This window comes from Stenella coeruleoalba (genome assembly GCF_951394435.1).
Source record: "Stenella coeruleoalba genome assembly, chromosome: 12".
In the NCBI taxonomy this organism is placed as follows: domain Eukaryota; kingdom Metazoa; phylum Chordata; class Mammalia; order Artiodactyla; family Delphinidae; genus Stenella; species Stenella coeruleoalba.
The window spans coordinates 68,243,549-68,261,171 of NC_137158.1; the positions used below are offsets into that span (position 1 = coordinate 68,243,549).

Below are 17,623 nucleotides of genomic sequence, written 5' to 3' on the forward strand. Positions count from 1 at the left end.
TTCAAATATTGTTTAATATTTAGCATCCTTTATTTTAAAGAAAACAATGAAAAGGTGAATTAGTTTTGAGTTACAACTGCCAAAATCTGCTCAGAATTTAAGCACCAGTTTCTAGCGATGTCTTGGAAATAGTGTGGAATAAAAATCAAACTGTTGTGTTGATTTATCTGCTTTGGGGAAATTTTTTTAAATGTTATTTATTAAAATGAACCCATTTCAGGTTAGAGTAATGTTTTTTAAACTTCACATACTAATGAAGGAACCCAACGTGGTTTAAATGTCTCTACACTGTTCATACTATGAAATTAGGAATGAAGGAACCTTCTAAAGTCATTACAATACGACTTACCCAATTAAGGCTTTAGGCGATGTTAAATTATTTCAGACCAAAGAAAGTCTGTCTCATTTTTAAAAGACTCCAAAAGAAGGTAACTTAAACTTTCCTAAGCAATTTATTCATTTACTTTCAAAATGATTCTCTTTATATTTAAAGTAACTAAAAGCCCATTTTCTGGTTCTGAAGAACCTAGGGGCAGGACAGGAATAAAGACACAGATGTAGAGAATGGACTTGAGGACACGGGGAGGGGGAAGGGTAAGCTGGGACGAAGTGAGAGAGTGGCATGGACATATATACACTACCAAATATAAAATAGATAGCTAGTGGGAAGCAGCTGCATAGCACAGGGAGATCAGCTCATTGCTTTGCGACCGCCTAGAGGGGTGGGATATGGAGGGTGGGAGGGAGACGCAAGAGGGAGGGGATATGGAGATATATGTATACGTATATCTGATTCCCTTTGTTATACAGCAGAAACTAACACACCATTGTAAAGCAATTATGCTCCAATAAAGGTGTTAAAAAATAATTAAAAAAGTACACTTTCCCTTATTGTATATATTCCTGTCTAAATTACAAATTGCAGTTTGCTAATTGTAGCTTACCAGAACAGCCCTAAATTGAATGGCTGGGTTGACTACTAGTGTGACGTGGGATAAGTCATTTTACTTTTGTAATGCCACTTCCTCATCTCTATAATGTTGACATTATAGAATCCTAAGAGAAAAAGATGAAGAAAATATTATGGACTTCAGATAATACAGGTGTCACATTTAGTGATGGAAGTTATTGCCTGGCTTTCACATTGGACTCCAAAGCTCATGCCTAATTTGTTCATCCCATTACCTCTAGTGCTTAGCATGGTGCCTGACTTGAGTAAATGATAAATAGCTGTTGACTTGCTGGGAGTCAGGGTAGCTCATTACGGGAATAAACATTTGAACTGAACCTAAGAGAAGAGGAGACTTTTGGCAGAAGAGGAAGCCGTATGAGACAGGGAGAATAGCATGAGAAAGACTGCAGGTGAGGCAGAATCCCAGCTGGTTTGAGGGAAATGGTAGGAAATGAGACTGAAGCCATGTCCACAATGTAGAAGGCCTTGAATGCCAGGTTAATCTGTATTTACATTGAGTCAGTCTTTCAATGTCTCAGAGCCTTAGTGTGAGTAAAACATGACCTGCCTAAATTTCAAGGTTGTGGTAAGGACCAGGTAAGGGGAAGTGGAGCAAAATATAATTGTACCTGGAAGAAAATGAAAATCAACGTATGGAACTTTTTAAAAAATGGAATATATGAGAGGATTGTTTTATAAGAGAAGAGAAGTTAAATATACAAATTCAGTAATTTGAAGGGTTACTTTTCTTTAGGTTTCTGTATGTTGTACTACTTATCTATAGTAGTATGTAGAGAATCTCACATTACAGAATACTCAACTAAGTATCTGGACTGTATGCAGTACTTGTAGTTATTGATGACTTAGTGGATCTTTACAAAAGGCAAATTACAGTTGTTTTCAACATAATAAAGTCATGTGTTCTCTCCAACTTTAATGTGCATACAGATCACCTGGGGGGCCTTGATGCAGTGCAGATTGTGGTTCAGGAAGTCTGGGGTAGGCTAGAAGAGTCTGCATTTCTAACAAGCTCCCAGGTGTTAGCAGTGCCACTGGTCCATGATTATAATAAAGGTCAAATGAAAATATAAACTGAAAATCAGTAGTCCATCCGAAATTCTAACAGATTTTACTCCTGTATTTTTAAAGCAAATTTTTGTCTTATTTTATAGCATGTAGCATAAATTTTAAGCCAAGAAAGAAGAAGAGGCAACTAGCAGGTTCTTCACTGATTTTGCATTTCTCTTTACAGCAACCCAGTGATGTATTATTTTCCCCTTTTTAGAACCGAGGTAACTGAGATTTAGAGCTGGTAAATAACATAAGTTAGAAGGTCAAGTTTGCGTAGCTGTCGGTCTAATGTTCATGTGTTTGCTGTAACCACTATAGCATCTTAGTTTTTTGTTTGTTTTCATATATTTGTACAGATTAATTTTTCCCTCTTTAGTGAAAATCGTTTAGTATGTTGTTATTTTACGTTTAATTTTAAATTCAATTTAGCCTATTTCTGTCCTGTGCATAAAAGTTGCCAGTTTTGCTGAAAGGACACTCCTATAATTCCATTATAGACCTTTTCTGAAACACAAAACCACAAAAGAGAACTAGTTATGTGTCTTGAGGAAGATGGCTTTTCATGAAGTCTGTCAAGCCCTAGGCAGTTGGTAGAATCCCATGATAAAGTGGGGAGATTGCCAGAATATATCAGAGCTGTACCATGCAAAAATAGGTTTTATCACAGAAGTATGATTGTCATCATAATGTATATTTTTATTTGACTTTTTTACTGCAGTCTAACATAAAAATATTTCTTTTAGAATGTGAAACACAGAAAGTATGCAAGGTGGAAGGCAACATATATTCACAATTGTTTAAAGAATGGAGAGACTCCTCAAGCAGGGCCTGTTGGGATTGAAGAAGATAATGGTATGTATTTATCTAAGTAAAATGATTTAGTAGAATGATAATTGCTCAATATATTATTATTCAGAGTTTTTAGAAGGGGTGATACAATTTTGTTTCCTTCATCAGGTCCGAAATCAGGTGTAAAATTATAAACTTAGGGACAAGTGAAAAATTAAGGCCAAACTGTTCTAATATCTGTCTGTGTCAACTGCTCTAATATCTGTCTCCGGCCTCTAATCAGATTTCTTTCCTACGTGGGACAGGCAGTCCTTTTTTAATCTATAAAATGTTTCCAAACCACAAAGAACACTGAATTTATTTTGTATATACCTGAGGTGGGTTTTTTGGGGGGAGAGGGGCAGGTAATACTTTCACATGGTTAAAAATTTATACAGTATATAAGAAATATGAAGTGAAATTCTCCTTTCCACCATACTCTTTATCTTCCCAGATTCTACTGAAACCCAAATAAGTAAATAATGTTTTTAGTGTTTTGTGTATTTTTACAGAGATTATTTTTTATAAATTACTAGTAAATAGGAATATATACCCTCACTTTTTTCACACAATTGGTAATACACACACTGTTCTACATCTGGTTGGTTGGTTTATTTATTCATTCATTTGGAGGACTATTTAGAATTTTATAATGCCACTCAGTAAAAAAGCAACACTACAGTTCTACCTATAAATACTATGTGTAAACTGTTTTTGCAGCTCTGCTCCTAGAGGAGCAAGCTTTTATGCATCATTTCAAGTGAATTTTTTGCTATCTATTCCTGAAGGACACTTCATGATATATCCTTGTTTAATCTTGAGGTAGCCTTTTTCACATAGAATGCTTCTTGCAGTCATATAATAAATGCCTTGCATTCATATAATGCCTTAAAGCTTGCAGATCATTTTCATGTATCTCATACCCTCAAAAATCTCCAAGAGATAGTTGGTGTTATTTCTGTTTTACAGAAGAGGAAATTGAGGTTCTGGGTTTTGGCCTGCCTAATGTCATGGAACCACAGAGAAGGAGAGCCATAAGTTGAATTATTACTCAAAGTCCTTTGTTCTTTTTACTAACACTATAGCATGAATACTGTAATATTAAGTTGTTATTAAGTGTTTAAAGTTAACTAGTCTAAGACATGGTTAAGTTTTGGAGTTATTTACAGCATGGTGGTGAAATTGGATTTTTTCAAGTGTATTGCTACAACCTGATTTCTCACTTTTTCATTTAATATTTCGGAATGTTTTACATACTTCCTTCACTGCTTTAATACTGACCACAGTCAGGCATGTTTTATGTTAGTTCTACTGTTTACAAAACCATTAGTCACTTCCAGTTTTCCAAAAGAAAAGATCCAAGATCCTTAGCCTACCAAGCAAGACTCACCACGATCTGGCACTGACCAGTTTTATTTCCTACTCCTGTCTCCTGTTGTCTTTGTCCACTAGGGCTGCCAGAGCAAAATACCATAGACGGGGTGGCTTAAACAAAAGGCATTTATTTTCTCACAGTTCTGGAGGCTGGAAAATCCAAGATCAAGGTCCAGCAGAGTTTGGTTTCTGGTGAAAATCTACTTCCTGGCTTTCAGAGGACCACCTTCCTTCTGTTCTCATATGGTGGAGTGTCAAGGAGAGGGGGCAAAGGAGGGGGAGAGGCGCAGATCATTCCTGTTGGATTAGGGCTCCTCCCTTATGACCTCACTTAACCTGTAGTTACCTCTAAAAACCCTGTCTCCATATACCGTCACATTGGGGGTTACGGCTTCATCATACGAATTTTGGGGGGACAGTTCAGTCCATAACACCTATATAAACCCTTTATTATATCCATAGAAGTTAACGGCAAGAAAGTACCTTTGTCTCTTTCTTTAATTAAAACCATTTCTCCCTCCTAAAATGTTCATCTTTCTTTACCTGTCTGAATCCTGCCTTTCTGTAAAAGCCTTCATGTGAATTTCTGCAGAGCTATTTTATGTATGTATTTATAGTTTCTTACAAAATATATATTTAATAAAGTGAGTATTTTTATAATTTATGATAATATTTATAGTTTATAGAGCACATGCTAGGTGTTAGGCACTGTGATAGACATTTTACATATATTATCTAATTTAGTCCCCATATAATTCTGTTGGTAGCTGGGCATCGCTATTCAAGCTCTAATGACTAGTTAATGGAACCTAGGATTTGAACCCAAATCTTTATCATTCTAACGTCTATGCTCTTATTCTACATTTAAGTGGATGTATTTTTTCCTCAACCAGATAACAAGACTTAACACGTATATATTTTCCCCATTGAGCCTTCCAGGAAAATGTCCCAATCAACCAATCAACTTAACATAATCTAGTCTTCCCTTGAGAACATAGTACCAACATTATGAGAAACACTTCTGTGCTTTAGCCATGGTATAGAGCCCCAAATTTGTAATGACCTCCCATTTCCTAGGGCATACCCTTGTGCTTGCATTTTTTAAATCTTATACATTTTTTTCATTCATTTTTTAAGAAACTTTTTTTTTCTTTTTTAAAGTCATTTTGTCGGCGTTACCTGCGTACTAGGGTTGGATAAGACATGGTCCTGTACTGTAAGAGCTTACATTCTCATGGGGAGCTATAGGTTAATAAGTAGTTATAGTACATGTTGGTAAGAAGTGGTGCCTGAGCTGAGTCTTAAAAGATAAATTGAACTAATTAAGTCAGGTAAAGAAAAAAGGGAAGGATGCTACAACTGAAGAGAATAGCATCTTCAAAGGCAGGGAGGCGGATTGAGAACTGGCCAACTGTAAGAACTGAAAGAAAGGGAAAAAAAAAGAAGAAAAATGTTTTTGAAAGTGAATTGGAGAAAGATAATTCTGCAGGTTGTAATGTGAATCCAGGAGCAGTAATCCAAATTATAAATAATGAAAATCTGGGTAAGTTATTGGCCAGGGGGGAATAAAGAGAAGGAAGTATAGTTAAGGAAGTGTAATCAATAGGATCAAGGAATAGTTTAATATGAGACAAGAGGGAGAAAACAGAAAATGATTCCTGTTTTGGGCTTTTGTGCTCAGAGGCATGGTGATTCCATTCAAAGAAATGGCTAATACAAGATGAGCAGGTTGGTGGGAAAAGTCAAGGGAAGGCATTGAGATGCTAATGTGATTACTACTTGAAGAAGTTCAATAGCGATTAGATATTCTACCCAAGATTTCAGAAGAAAGGTCAAGGCTGAAAGTAGAATTTTGGAGTTGTCAGTTTGAAAGGAAGAAGTGAAGCCAAAGTAAAATGCTGGATCACCCAGGGGGAATGGGTTGCTTAAGAATTAAAACCAAAGGTGGAACCAACCTTTTTTCACCTTTAGTAATCATATTAAATTGGAGTCTGAAGCAGAGACACTTCTGTTATTACATATAAGGTACATACACATATGTGTAGTAAATGTAAAAATACATGTAATATTCATAATTACTCTCATTTGATTTGAAAGATACTTCACTGCTTATATATGCTTATGTATGAAAATACACCATGAAAAAAATCTTTGTTTTTTTAAACATATCATTTTACTTTTCAGTAGTATTTCTGAGGTATCATTCTAGATACACTGAAATACCTATAAATGATCAATTTTGTTTTTCAGGCACTCTTTCAGCATCAGTAACTTTCTCTAATCTTAAACTTTTTAACCTTTTTCTCTTGAAAGTGTTGATTATTATCTTGATCTCTTTTGTTCTGAAATGGTTGTTTTAAGCCCTCTATAATACTATAGATTATTAAATCTATGTAATTTTTATTTTGCTTTCCCAAAATTGGCTTAAATTGAGCTTGTAATTTTTATTCATTATTTTCATTCAGTTTTTATAGAGCTTCTGGATAGTAGAAAATTGTTAGCTATAGAATACTAATAATCCTTTTAGATATAAAGGAGTATATTTTCATTGTATACTTTTCAACCTGTTAATTTAAAAAATACCCTGGTGTCATTAGGTGTTAATGTCATAACATCTAACAGTGTCTGCTCAGAAATGGCTTACGGCTCTAAAAGAGGATGTTATTAAATCTGAATATGTATGCAAAAACTCTTCTTTAAAACTGATTTTTCTTTTTCTCAGTGTAGCATTATATTCTCTTGTGTTTTTAAATTTTATAAGATATTCTAGGTGTAGAAGGTATTATGTTTAATAAAAGTCTAATTTTCTGTCATTCTGGAATTGAATTCTAGTAAAGCTAGTAAAAAATAATAGATACTATACCTTAGTTAATTTAGAGTAAGAAAAAAAGAAGTATACTTAATTTTTGAAAACAGTACTATGTCACCATATTGTCAGAAAATACTTAAGGAAGCCATATGATTGGTACAAAAAAGTGTTCTAGAAAAAATTTAGGCTCAACTGAAGGAATATCTGTTAACATTCAAACTCTAAGTTTCCATATCCACTTGGATATGGAACAACAAAGTGGCTCTCTTATTACTCCTTTCTACATAGACAGCTCAATGTGAAATTTTATTCCTTTGTTTTTGTTGATTAATTTGTTGAACAACACACAGGTAATCATTTAATAGCTAGTAAACAATAAATATTAAGTAAAAGGCAGCTGTCAGAAAGTAGAGTTCTTATGGAGAGCATAAATGTGACATGTTTTGCCAAAAATGTCCTCCATTTTTCATAAATTTAAAGAATGGGTTTAAAGAAAATTTATTTTTAAGAAAAATATAATATATGCAAAGATTTTACAGAGTTGGAAAGTATTAATTTAAAGAAATGTTGATCATACTGCCAGGCACAACTAAGTGTTTCAAGAAAAGGAAAAAAATTAAAACAATTATTTTAAGAGAAGCTGCTTATCAATTGCATTAAATAGAATTACAGTCAAATGTCTGTCATGTCCGTATAGCAAAATAAGAATATTTGGCATTTCTATTTCAAAATACAGATCTTCCTCAACTTACAATGGGGTTATATCCTGATAACCCATCATAAACTGGAAATATAATTTGAAAATACATTTAATACACCTACCCTACTGAACATCATAGCTTAGCCCAGCCTACCTTAGAAGTGCTCAGAACACTTACAGTAGCCCACAGTTGGGCAGAGTCATCTAATACAAAGCCTATTTTATAATAAAGTGTTGAATATCTCATGTAATTTACTGAATAGTGTACTGAAAGTGAAAAATAAAATGGTTGTAAGTGTATCGGTTTTTTACCCTTGTGGTTGCGTGGCTGACTGGGAGCTGTGGCTGCAGCTTCCCAGCATCACAGAGAGTACTATACTGCATATCGCTAGCCTGGGAAAAGATCAAAATTCAAAGTATGGTTTCTACTGAGTCCCTATCACTTTTGCACCATCGTACAAAAACCCCATGAATCAGGGACTGTGTGGACCTCATTTAACATTGCATGTATGTTATATAATAGATGTTGAGGAAAATGAAGATGCTGGAACAGCCTCTCTGCCCAGTCAGCCACCTCAGCCGTCATCTTCAGCGTATGACCCAAGCAACATGCCATCAAGCAGCTATGCTGGAATACAGATTCCTCCCGGTGCCCACGCTCCAGCTAATACCCCAGCAGAAGTGCCTCATAGCACAGGTAGGAAATTGAAGCTTAACGAATTTGAACTCTCCTTTCATAAATAACAACTGTGCTTCTCATATTTGTGCCTCATAATGATGGTCCTAAAGCATGATAAGATCTTTAAGTTCCACTTGAACCCACCAAAAAGTTACATCCTTTTCGTTGAAGTTTTAATATTAGTTGTATTTTAATTTTTTAAGAAATGACAAAATATATTTATGTGCAATTAATTACTATTGACCTTATGTTTTATTAATAAGTAAAGTTCCTGTGCTTTTCGTGTGTGTGGCTGTTTTCTTTTTCTTCCCCTCCCTTTCTTTCCCCTTCACTGTTCAAGAATAGCACTGAGGTGAGTGGGGCTTATTATAGGATGTGTCTGTCAGGTTCCCACTGTGATCGCAAGATTCATTTTTCTTGACTTATTCCCTTAGGACCCTGCCTCCTCCCTCAACATGGGTATTATTGATGAAGGAGCAAGCTTTGAGCACAGAATCTCAATAGCCGTGGATTCACAGACAAGTGAAAGGAGGGGGGTTGGGGTTTGGTGGTTTGGTTTTTTAATATTACAAACGTGTCTAAAAATAAACCACAGAAGTGATGCCTGCTATCTATGAATAAATTAGTACTATATGTCTGTGTTTTCATAGAAAAAAGATCTGACAAAACTAGTCTCCAGGAATAAGTCAATGTTATAATATAAACTTTTGAAAGTTGCAGATACTCTTATTTACTTGTATTGTTGACAGAGTATAACCCTTACTTCCAAATAGAGGGGCATTTAAAACCATAGTTTAAATAAAACTTATATTTAATTAATTTTTTTTCCAAAAATTGTTTTTAAACTTTTATCTCAGCATAAGGGTAATCTATGGTAGTAACCTATATATTTCAAAATATTTAATTAATAGAATAAAAGTTGCCTTTGCGCCTTGATTTCTACTATTGCGGTTATTCACCATTACTTCATTGACTTTCAAATTTTCAGCCTCAGTTTACCCAAACCATTTAGGTTATTTTGCATGAGTTGAACAACATTTAAGAGTTTTCTGTTTTGACCCTTGTAGCAGCAATTACGATTAGTTTCTTTCCTCCTATTTTACAGCTTTCAACTTCATATCATCTACAAATAATGCAAACATTTTTGTAAGCATATTGATGAACATGATAATTTTAACACTGATCTCTTTACTATCATCATTCTGTATATTTTACCCTGTCTGACTTTTCATTGCTTTAAGGTCTATGTGATAGAATTAATAGACCAATTTCCATTAGTTTTGTAAGTAAAATTTCATAGAACACTCTTTTAAATATTTTATTATCTTTTGGAAATATTCAGTATTTCCAGGGTAGAATGAAGTAAGCAAAACCAGCTACATATTTAGATGTATTTGCCTTTGATAAATACTGCTCAAGTTATACTATTGGTAGTAAGTTTAAAAACTGACCAAGAGCCTCCAACACAAGCATCTTTACAGAAGGGTGAAGTGAGAATAAAATACACTTGGGAGTCACATAGTATTAGTAATTAGTTTCTACTCCTTGCTAAACCACAAACTCAACTGTTACTCAGTTCCTGACTGAGGTTATTCTCTCTTTTAAAATGAAATTAATCATACTTCTCATAGTTGTTTCAATTATTAAAGGGGAAGAAGTATGAAAGTTGACTACTATGCCTAACACAAAATCAGTGTTCAGCAAATTAGCTTCCTTTTCCTTTTTTTTTTCCTTTTTCTTTTCCCATATATTTTATTACAGAATTTTTCTTTTTTTTAAGATGTTGGGGGTAGGAGTTTATTTATTTATTTTGGGTTGTGTTGGGTCTTCGTTTCTGTGTGAGGGCTTTCTCTAGTTGCGGCAAGTGGGGGCCACTCTTCATTGCGGTGCGTGGGCCTCTCACTATCACAGCCTCTCTTGTTGCGGAGCACAGGCTCCAGATGCGCAGGCTCAGTAGTTGTGGCTCACGGGCCTAGTTACTCCGTGGCATGTGGGATCCTCCCAGACCAGGACTCGAACCCTTGTCCCCTGCATTTGCAGGCAGATTCTCAACCAGTGTGCCACCAGGGAAGCCCCTATTACAGAATACTGAGTAGAGTTTCCTTTGCTATACAGTAGGTCCTTGTTGGTTATCTTTTTTTTTTTTTGACATCTTTATTGGAGTATAATTGCTTTACAGTGTTGTGTTAGTTTCTGCTTTATAACAAAGTGAATCAGCTATATGTATATATATATATATATATATATATATATATATATATATATATATATATACATCCCCATATCCCCTCCCTCTTGCGTCTCCCTCACACCCTCCCTATCCCACCCCTCTAGGTGGTCACAAAGCACTGAGCTGATCTCCCTGTGATATGCGGCTGCTTCCCACTAGCTATCTGTTTTACATTTGGTAGTTTATATATGTCAGTGCTGCTCTCTCACTTCGTCCCAGCTTACCCTTCCCCCTCCCTGTGTCCTCAGGTTCGTTCTCTACGTCCACATCTTTATTACTTTCCTGCCCCTAGGTTCATCAGAACCATTATTTTTTTCTTAGATTCCATATATATGTATTAACATACAGTATTTGTTTTTCTCTTTCTCACTTCACTCTGTATGACAGACTCAGTGTCCATCCACCTCACTACAAATAACTCAATTTCGTTTCTTTTTATGGCTGAGTAATAGTCCATTGTATGTATGTGCCACGTTTTCTTTATCCGTTCATCTGTCGATGGACACTTAGGTTGCTTCCGTGTCCTGGCTATAGTAAATAGTGCTGCAGTGAACATTGTGGTACATGACTCATTTTGAATTATGGTTTTCTCAGGGTATGTACCCAGAAGTGGGATTGCTGGGTCGTATGGTAGTTCTATTTTTAGTTTTTTAAGGAACCTCCATACTCTTCTCCATAGTGGCTTTATCAATTTACATTCCCACCAACAGTGCAAGAGGGTTCCTTTTTCTCCACACCTCTTTAGCATTTATTGTTTGTAGAATTTTTGATGATGGCCATTCTGACTGGTGTGAGGTGATACCTCATTGTAGTTTTGATTTGCATTTCTCTAATGATAGTGATGTTGAGCATTCTTTCATGTGTTTGTTGGCAGTCTGTATATCTTCTTTGGAGAAATGTCTCTTTAGGTCTTCTGCCCATTTTTGGATCAGGTTGATTGTTTTTTTGATATTGAGCTGCATGAGCTGCGTGTATATTTTGGAGATTAATCCTTTGTCATTTGCTTCGTTTGCAAATATTTTCTCCCATTGTGAGGGTTGTCTTTGTCTTGTTTATGGTTTCCTTTGCTGTACAAAAGCTTTTAAATTTCATTAGGTCCCATTTGTTTAGTTTTGTTTTTATTTCCATTTTTGCATCTATGTTCATCAGTGATGTTGGTCTGTAATTTTTTTGTGTCATCTTTGTCTGGTTTTGGTATCAGGGTGATGGTGGCCTCATAGAATGAGTTTGGGAGCGTTCATCTCTCTGCTGTATTTTGGAAGAGTTTGAAAAGCATAGGTGTTAGCCCTTCTCTAAATGTTTGATAGAATTTGCCTGTGAAGCCATCTGGTCCTGGGCTTTTGTTTGTTGGAAGATTTTTCATCACAGTTTCAATTTCAGTGCTTGTGATTGGTCTGTTTATATTTTCTATCTCTTCCTGGTTCAGTCTTGGAAGGTTGTGCTTTTCTAAGAATTTGTCTATTTCTTCCAGGTTGTCCATTTTATTGGCATATAATTGCTTGTAGTAATCTCTCATGATCCTCTGTATTTCTGCAGTGTCAGTTGTTACTTCTCCTTTTTCATTTCTAATTCTGTTGATTTGAGTCTTCTCGCTTTTTTTCTTGATTAGTCTGGCTAATGGTTTATCAATTTTGTTTATCTTCTCAAAGAACCAGCGTTTTAGTTTTATTGATCTTTGCTATTGTTTTCTTCGTTTCTTTTTTATTTATTTCTGATCTGATCTTTATGATTTCTTTCCTTCTGCTAACTTTGGGGGGTTTTTTGTCCTTCTTTCTCTAATTGCTTTAGTTGTAAGGTTAGGTTGTTTATTTGAGATTTTTCTTGTTTTGAGGTAGGATTGTATTTCTGTTGACTTCTCTCTGAGAACTGCTTTTGCTGCATCTCATAGGTTTTGGGTGGTTGTGTTTTCTTTGTCATTCATTTCTAGGTATTTTTTCATTTCCTCTTTGATTTCTTCAGTGATCTCTTCGTTATTGAGTAGTGTATTGTTTAGCCTCCATGTGTTTGTATTTTTTACAGATTTTTTCCTGTAATTGCTATCTAGTCTTATGGGGTTGTGGTCGGAAAAGATACCTGATATGATTTCAATTTTCTTATATTTACCAAGGCTTGATTTGTGACCCAAGATATGGTCTATTCTGGAGAATGTTGCATGAGCACTTGAGAAGAAAGTGTATTCTGTTGCTTTTGGATGGGAATGTCCTATAAATATCAATTAAGTCCATCTTGTTTAATGTGTCATTTAAAGCTTGTGTTTCCTTATTTTCATTTTGGATGATCTGTCCATTGGTGAAAGTGGTGTGTTAAAGTCTCCTACTATTATTGTGTTCCTGTCGATTTCCCCTTTTATGGCTGTTAACATTTGCCTTATGTATTGAGGTGCTCCTATGTTGGATGCATAAATATTTACCATTGTTATATCTTCTTCTTGGATTGATCCCTTGATCGTTATGTACTGTCCTTCTTTGTCTCTTGTAATAGTGTTTATTTTAAAGTCTATTTTGTGTGATATGAGAATTGCTACTCCAGCTTTCTTTTGATTTCCATTTGCATGGAATATCTTTTTCCATGCCCTCACTTTCTGTCTGTATGTTCCCTAGGTCTGAAATGGGTCTCTTGTAGACAGCATATATACAGGTCTTGTTTTTGTATCCATTGAGCCAGTCTGTGTCTTTTGGTTGGAGCATTTAATCCATTTCAATTTAAGGTAATTATCGATATGTATGTTCCTATTACCATTTTCTTAATTTGGGGGGGTTTGTTATTATAGGTCTTTTCCTTCTCTTGTGTTTCCTGCCTAGAGAAGTTCCTTTAGCATTTGTTGTAAAGCTGGTTTGGTGGTGCTGAATTCTCTTAGCTTTTGCTTGCTGTAAGGTTTTAATTTCTCCATCGAATCTGAATGAGATCCTTGCCGGGTAGAGTAATCTTGGTTGTAGGTTTATCCCTTTCTTCACTCTAAATATGTCCTGCCACTCCCTTCTGGCTTGCAGAATTTCTCCTGAAAGATCAGCTGTTAACTTTATGGGGATTCCCTTGTATGTTATTTGTTGCTTTTCTCTTGCTGCTTTTAATATTTTTTATTTGTATTTAATTTTTGATAGTTTGAGTAATATGTGTCTGGCATGTTTCTCTTTGGGTTTATCATATATGGCACTCTCTGTGCTTCCTGGATTTGATTGACTATCTCCTTTCCCATGCTAGGGAAGTTTTCAACTATAATCTCTTCAAATATTTTCTCAGACCATTTCTTTTTCTCTTCTTCTTCTGGGACCCCTATAATTCGAATGTTGGTGTGTTCAGTGTTGTCCCAGAGGTCTCTGAGACTGTCCTCAATTCTCTTCATTCTTTTTTCTTTTCTCTGCTCCCTGGCAGTTATTTCCACCATTTTATCTTCCAGCTCACGTATCCGTTCTTCTGCCTCAGTTATTCTGCTGTTCATTCGTTCTAGAGTATTTTCAGTTTCAGTTATTGTGTTGTTCATCACTGTTTGTTTGCTCTTTAGTTCTTCTAGATCTTTGTTAAATGTTTCTTGTATTTTCTCCATTCTGTTTCCCAGATTTTGGGTCATGTTTACTATGATTACTCTGAATTCTTTTTCAGGTAGGTTGGCTAATCATCTTCATTTATTTGGTCTTGTAGGTTTTTACCTTGCTTCTTCATCTGTAACATATTTTTTTGTCATTTCCATTAAAAAAAATTTTTTTTGATGGGTGAGGCTTTATTCCTGTCTTACTGGTTGTTTGGCCTGAGGTGTCCAGCACTGGAGTTTGCAGGCAGTTGGATAGAGCTGGGTCTTGGTGTTCAGAGGAGGACCTCTGGGAGGTCTTACTCTGATGAATATTTCTTGGGATCTGAGGTTCTCTGTTAGTCCAGTGGGTTGGACTTGGAGCCCCCACCACAGGAGCTGGGGCCTGACCTCCAGCCTGGGAGTGAAGATCTGGCAAGCTGCATGGCACAGCAAAAAAAAAAAAAAAAAAAAAAAGAAAGAAAAAAAGGGAGGTCAGGGGAACAAGCCAAAGAGAGAGAACAATAACAAACTATAAAGAATAAAATAAATTTAGAAAAATAAAAGCTTTATTAGGAAAAATAGAAATGTAAATGAATCAACAACAGTGAATCCACAAGATAAAACAGAACCCCAATCTAAAAGAGGAGGGAAAAAAAAGCCTTTGTATGGGGCAGAATTTAGGCGGGGGTGGAACTTAGGCAGGGGCGGGGTTTAGGGTAGGGCGGGGCCTAGGCGGGTGGGGGGGGTGACGTTTGAGCGTGGGGCGGGGCCTAGGCTCAGGACCCAGCTGGAAAAGGCCCTGGGGACGGGGCCTCTGCTTAGGACCTGAAGGGAAGGCGAGAGGCAGCATGTACAAAGGAGGGCCTCTGGAGTGTGGAGTTCCGGAGTTTGGAGGTAGGGCCTGGGTGAGCGTGTGGGAGTGGGGCTTGGGCTCTGCACGGCAGGAGGTTGGCTCCGAGGGCAGAGGATTAGGCCCAAGAGCCCAGCAGGCTCCCCCGTAGCTAAGTGGACAGGGAAAGCTCTGGCCCCATTCCCTTCTGTTCCTCTGAGTACCCCCCCCCCGCCGTTCCTCCCCAGGGTCTCCCCCATCCCCACGGGACCCCTAACCGTGTGTGGGTCACTGGGTTTAGGAATTCCTCCCTTTCCCCAGCCACCCCTCAGGGGCACTGGTTCCAGAGGTCCAGCCTTTACTTTTGCTCCCCCTTCCCTCCCTCCCGCTCTGTCAGGACCCGCATGGCTGGAGGGGGCCGTGGTGGGCAGAGGATCAGGCCCAGGATCTCAGCAGGTTCCTGGGGGCCCAAGTGGGCAGGAGAAACCTGGCCACGCTCCCTTTTGATCCTCTGCCCTCCCAGTGGTTCCCCAGTTTCCCCCTTCTGGCGTGGGATCCCTTCCCCTCCCCCAGCCCCCCCCCCACAGGGGCACCAGTCCCTCCCACCTCCACTTCTCCTCCCCCTTCACTACCCCCCCGCGCCCCACGTCCTACCCGGTCGCTGGGGGTTCCTGCCGTCCCCTTAGGTGTCCGTGGTCCTCCACAGGTGCCTGGTACGTGCCTTAGTTGTGCTTCCTTTTTTTTAATGTTCCTTCCTATTTCTGTGCCAAAGAAAGGGTATTTAATAGGAAGTTAATGAACACTTAAAATCATTTTGTGAATCAAGAAAAGTGTCACTGTTGGGGTAGGACATTGACCTTACAAAAAGATTGCCTAAGGGGTATTGCTCAGGCAGTGTATCTTAGGGCAGAGTTGTGGTATAGGCCCATATACATATATTTTATATGTAGGCATACTGTGTGTATATATGAGAGGGAAAATATGCTTGTAGTAGGAGGGTTATAATAGGTTGAACCAAACAAAGTGTCTTTTTGTACAACAAAAGTGATAAAATATTAGTAGTTTCATATGTTCAAGCTAATAGACTCCTGCTCAGAATATCCACACATAAAGATAGATATCAGGAGGTAGTCTTCTATTTCTGTTAGGAAGTTTTCTGGCATGAACAGTTCATTTTGATCCATTTAAATCTGGCATGAGCCTTATTTTTTTTTTTTCACTCTCTTATGTTCTTCAGAGTGAGACATAAAACTAAAAACCTTGGAACTGCTTTAGGGCATCAGGTGTACATTCTTATAGACTTAGCATTTAAATAATTATCATAGCTATTTCATAAACTTATTCTAACAGAGCTATATTAGATATTGCTATCCCTACTTTACAAACTAAAGAAATTAAGCAGTTATCCAAAAAAAATACACATAGAAACATACCTAATAAGTAACAGTACTAGAATTTGAATCCAAGTCTTTTGGATTTCATGTTTTTGGCACCTCCCTTCTGTTTCCCTTCCAAGGAACTAAAGTTCTATCAAATCAAAACCTACATTTCTCATAATATTTTTCCTCTTAAGGTTGGCTTGAGATATGGGAATCTCCTCTTTGCTGGCAGATTTTTTTTTCTATTATATTTAAAACAGTAAAAAAAAAAAAGTTCATAGTTGCCTAATAGAAAGTGAAATAACATTTTTAGTTTATAAATATAGCAGATGTTTCCCCTTTTACTCACTTTAAGAATGATTTACTTTCTCTCCTATAAAGGTCCAGGATGCACTTTTATCAAAGGGAAATCCTTAAGATAGCTGAAAAGAATAGTATGTACTAATATACAGTTTTTAGTTCTTCCACAGAAAAGCAGAGGGTGCAAGGAGGGCCGGGATAGAGATTGTTTGAACAGCCAAGTGTTTACCTCTTTGTGCTTTTACCACTGTGTAATATCAGATAGAGGCAATACAGCCTATGATTTTTTCTTTCTCTTGAAACATGCTTTTCACAGTCTGTAAATATTGAAGATGTCAGTGATAAATCTAAATAGATTAAAAGAGTTATTTTAGAATAAATGCTAGCCTTTTAATTATAAATGCAGCTCACCTCATAAGTAAATCCAAAGCTTAGCTCTTTTATTGTTGTTCTTTTAAGTGACAGAAGTACTGCATTTGAATTCTGCTGTACAGCTTTCAAAGTGGTTAATATTCTGGCCTAACCATTTCTATCAGTGCTATTTTCCATGACTATTCTGAGGTTTATTTAACCCAATCTTCTTACATTTGCTTACAGTGTTCCTCATAGTTAGCATGTCTTTCTCTTTCTCTGGCTCTTCAAATGCTACTGACCTTCAGGGTTCTGTTTAATTAATACTTTTTACAACATCTTCTAGAGTTTTCTAACTAACACCCATTTCTCCCTTTTCAGAATCCCCACACCACATAGTCAGGAGAACAATTTAGTACTTAATTAGAAATCATATAGCATTTAATTCTTGAATATATATTAATCTCATCAAATAGCCTGTGTAACAACCATCCGCTAAAAAATTAACCAGAAGTTACTTGTTAACATTGCTTTTTGTTAAGTAATAGAAAGAAAGAAATTTCTAACACAGTTCTGCTTTCCCCCAGGAATGTTTTTATGGTGACATCATTCC

General features: G+C 36.7%; 1 protein-coding gene across 2 annotated transcripts in view; it reads left to right on the forward strand.

Annotated features, from left to right (window-relative positions):
* VTA1 (vesicle trafficking 1) overlaps positions 1 to 17,623 on the forward strand; it is a 67,182-nt gene that overhangs the window by 36,944 nt on the left and 12,615 nt on the right. For both annotated transcript variants that reach the window (XM_079938943.1, XM_079938944.1), the window contains 2 exons: positions 2,767 to 2,875; positions 8,258 to 8,431. In XM_079938943.1, coding sequence (XP_079795069.1) covers positions 2,767 to 2,875; positions 8,258 to 8,431 — 283 coding nt within the window. The remainder of the gene's footprint in view (positions 1 to 2,766; positions 2,876 to 8,257; positions 8,432 to 17,623) is intronic.